The sequence below is a fragment of the Solanum tuberosum genome, unplaced genomic scaffold, assembly GCF_000226075.1.
Source record: "Solanum tuberosum cultivar DM 1-3 516 R44 unplaced genomic scaffold, SolTub_3.0 scf00172, whole genome shotgun sequence".
In the NCBI taxonomy this organism is placed as follows: domain Eukaryota; kingdom Viridiplantae; phylum Streptophyta; class Magnoliopsida; order Solanales; family Solanaceae; genus Solanum; species Solanum tuberosum.
In genome coordinates, this window is record NW_006239095.1 from 615068 (window position 1) to 618673 (window position 3606).

At 31.8% G+C, this 3606-nt stretch overlaps 1 protein-coding gene across 1 annotated transcript in view; it reads right to left on the reverse strand.

Moving 5' to 3' along the window:
• LOC102580641 (DNA (cytosine-5)-methyltransferase 1) overlaps window positions 1–3606 on the reverse strand; it is an 11631-nt gene that overhangs the window by 5707 nt on the left and 2318 nt on the right. The window contains exons 2-3 of the mRNA XM_006354105.2: window positions 927–967; window positions 729–828 (exon numbers count right to left, since the gene is read on the reverse strand). Coding sequence (XP_006354167.1) covers window positions 729–828; window positions 927–967 — 141 coding nt within the window. The remainder of the gene's footprint in view (window positions 1–728; window positions 829–926; window positions 968–3606) is intronic.

Genomic DNA, 3606 nt, shown 5'->3' on the forward strand with positions numbered 1-3606 from the left:
TTTTTTTGATGACAAGGGAAACCCGCAGCCGCTACCCTTTGGGTGCGCACAGGGTAAAACCCCCGCTCCTATGCAATAGCTGGCAAACCACATAGGAGAGGTAAACCGCACTAGGCAAACCTGGTGCGACGAGCTCGACCCAGAAGGCAAACCCCTTGCTTTCGCTGGCAAGGGGTTTCGAACTTGAGACCTCCAACATGGAAGTCCCAAGCTCAAACCACTGGGCCACCCCGAAGGGTACTTTAAGGTATTATATGTATACATAATCTATCCCAAGAGTTTAAGAGATAATCAAATAATTCTTCTTTATTTTCAAGGACTACTTGCGGAAGGAAAAGTTGTTTTGCAAGAAATTAGATTTATCAAAATGGTAAAGAAAAATTAATTACATTCTAGAAAATCCAAGAGAAAGAACAAGATGGACCTAGTACACATTATTTCTTCCTTTGTCTAGTTTTGACTTGAGACGAAGTTTAAAAAAGACTTTAAAATTTTGTAGTCCTATACTAAAGATATGTAAAATGTATCAAAATACACTTTAATCATGTGGTCTTAAACATGCCATAGGGAAAACTAGAATTAAGAAGTTGTCAAAAAAGGAAAGAGAATTTTTCAAACAGACTAAAAAGGAAAGTAAGATAAACAAAATGAAACAAAGGGAATATATTTTAAAGGGATGTCAATTCAGAACTGAAAGACTAACTATACTTGAGCACCGTAGAATTCACCTTTACATACGCATCATCCCCAAGTTTATAAATGGCATTGTCAATCAATGCTTGTACAAAATGGCACTTGGCTTGAATTAATTGGTTGGAATCATCTTGGCTGCACAAAGTACAAAATATATAGCATAAAGATCAAATGGCACCAACATAAACTAGATGAAGCTAATTGAGAGGAGAAAATCTATAGTGCAAACTTACCAATTTAAGCTCATAGGTGCACCATTTACATTCATCTTATCCTGTTCATTGGCAAAATAATGAAATATAATATAAGTATGAAATAACAACAAAAACAACAACAAGAATATTACAAAACAGCCCATGGGGACCAAGAATATCAATATGCTAACTATATTTTATGTTAGAAAGAACCCATAGGTGAAAAGAGACAATGTTAGGCACCATATTGCTTGTCAGCCAGCAAACAAAACACCAAGTTTATATTGCATTGATCTCCAAGACTTAAGCATGCCTCAAAAGGGCCTTTTAATGACAAAAGTACAAGTAAACTTACATATTCAATATCTTCAAACATTACAAGCTTAATTTAAAATGTTCAATCAAAAATGAAGAATATTAACTTATTTATTTAGTTATGCAATTTGTAAAGGTTCAAAAAACAATAAATTATCTTCTCACTAAACAATTAAGTAGGCAATGGACTTCATAGCATATTCTAGAAGGATAAATGGAAAGGGAATTCAACTCTAATGGATGATTACTTTAACCCTCTCTAAAATACTTGAGACTCAATCCATCCTCTCACTAAACAAAGAGCAACAACTAGAACATGTTGTTTAGAGGATATGTTCATAATTGGGTGAATGACGACAACCTAGTTAGCCTACTTGCTAGATTAGATAATCATATAGTAAATGAACATGTAGTTGAAAAACTAAAGTGAAGCAATACAAACAAAGTAATATCTATAAAAGCAAGCTACACATATGAATGTGTGCTCACAATGAAATCATTGTTCTTGGAAGCTCTCGAAAACAAAGATACCAATAAAGGACAAATGCTTTCAGCGGGACAACACTCTATGAAACTTGTTTGAGCCAGGACAACCTTAGCAGAAAGGACATACAAATTGTTTGTAGATGTTATGCATGTGACCAAAAATTAGAAACCAAAATTCAACTATTACTCCATTGTGTAGTTGTTCCAAATTGATAGTTTATGTTCTCAACTTCTTGACTCAATGAGGTCATGCAATGTTGGTGAGGATTCTCACTTTGTAATCTCCTACTCCTAACCCAATTTTATTTTTTTTAAAAAGGTCATGCCACAAGCATTGAGAAAGTATTTGAATGCCAAAGTTCTTGTTATTGATCCCTCTCAACTTCTCATTTAAGGCAAGATATTTTTATTTATAATTGTGGTATCCAGACAGCTTATGCTACTTCGACTAATTTCACAAGATATGCGTCATCTCCCACTAACAACATGTATCAAGTAACTCTATAAACCAAGGCTACAACAAATAGAAAGAAATCACCTAATATTTTAAGACAAGATATCTTGTATGTATATTTTATTGGTTTATATAATATATCCCCTCTAAATTCACCTAATAGTCCTTTTTATTTTGTTAGCTCCTTGATCTTAGCATGGTCTATCATGACATAATAAATTATAGTTCAAATCCAAGGCATTTGTTTATTAAAACAAAAATACTCAAGAGTATCTAGATTTCATTTTACATGTTCCTATTAATACTAATAACAGCTCTCTGGGGGTGTATTTTTGCTCTATTGTCTATTATAATTCTACAAAATAAGTACTGTAATAACATACTTCACTAATATATCATATTAATATAACAACAGCTCTCTTAGGTGTATTTTAGCTCTTTTGTTTAAAAATACTATGACATTGTTTATAAAATACTTGCAGCTTTAAGCACAAAAGCAAAGTGGATTTTATTGAGGAAAGGCACAAATGGAAAAAACATACAAATTTATACATATATATATATATATATATATATATATATAAAAGAGAACTCTAGACCCACCTACGTGGCGCTACCACAAACCAGGATTCCCTTTTAATTTATTTTATTTCCAAAACTAGCCTTCCCCTTTTATGAAGAGTTGCTACTTTTATGAAGAGTTGCGACTTTTATGAAAAGTGGCGACTTTTATGAAAAGTTGTGACCTTTCTAATAAGACACAATAAGCATTTGTTTACACTACCTTTTGTTGTCTATAAATAGAGGAATTTCCTCTCATTTTAAAACAACAAAAATTTTGAACTTCTTCTTCAACTGAATAATTGTGTACTTTGCTCCTGTTGAATGACTCACTAACACCATTTTTTGTATCAATACACTGGCGAATAGAATCGTTCTTTCCTGAGAGGATCTATTCCTTTAAATCTCGGGTACTAAGGGGGAATAATTTCCTTAAGGGAACACTGTGCATTCAGTGGGCTCGATTTTTTCCATTCTATTTCATTCCATTGTTACAGAGTACAATCATTAATTTATGCTTATATTATTAATTGTTATTTTTGAGTACATGCTTTAAATTTTGTTGTTTATGTTTCTACAATATTATTGTTATAAGTATTTGTTAGTACATATTAAATAACCAACGTTAATTGAGTATTCAAGCAAGTTTTCTCTACTGAATTATTGAAGGTACAATAAAAAAAAAACTTAACAAATCTCTAACTTGTTCATTAACAACGTCATTTCTTCACATACAAGGATGAGATTTTGTGTTCTTTAGAAAATCCTCTGAGAGTTAATAACTTAATATGCCCATATTTTTTTGTTTTTTTATGTTGTTGTTATCTATTTTTACTAAATTTTATCACTGGATATTATGATTACTTTAATGATTGAAAGTTGATTGAAGTGTTAGTCAATTTT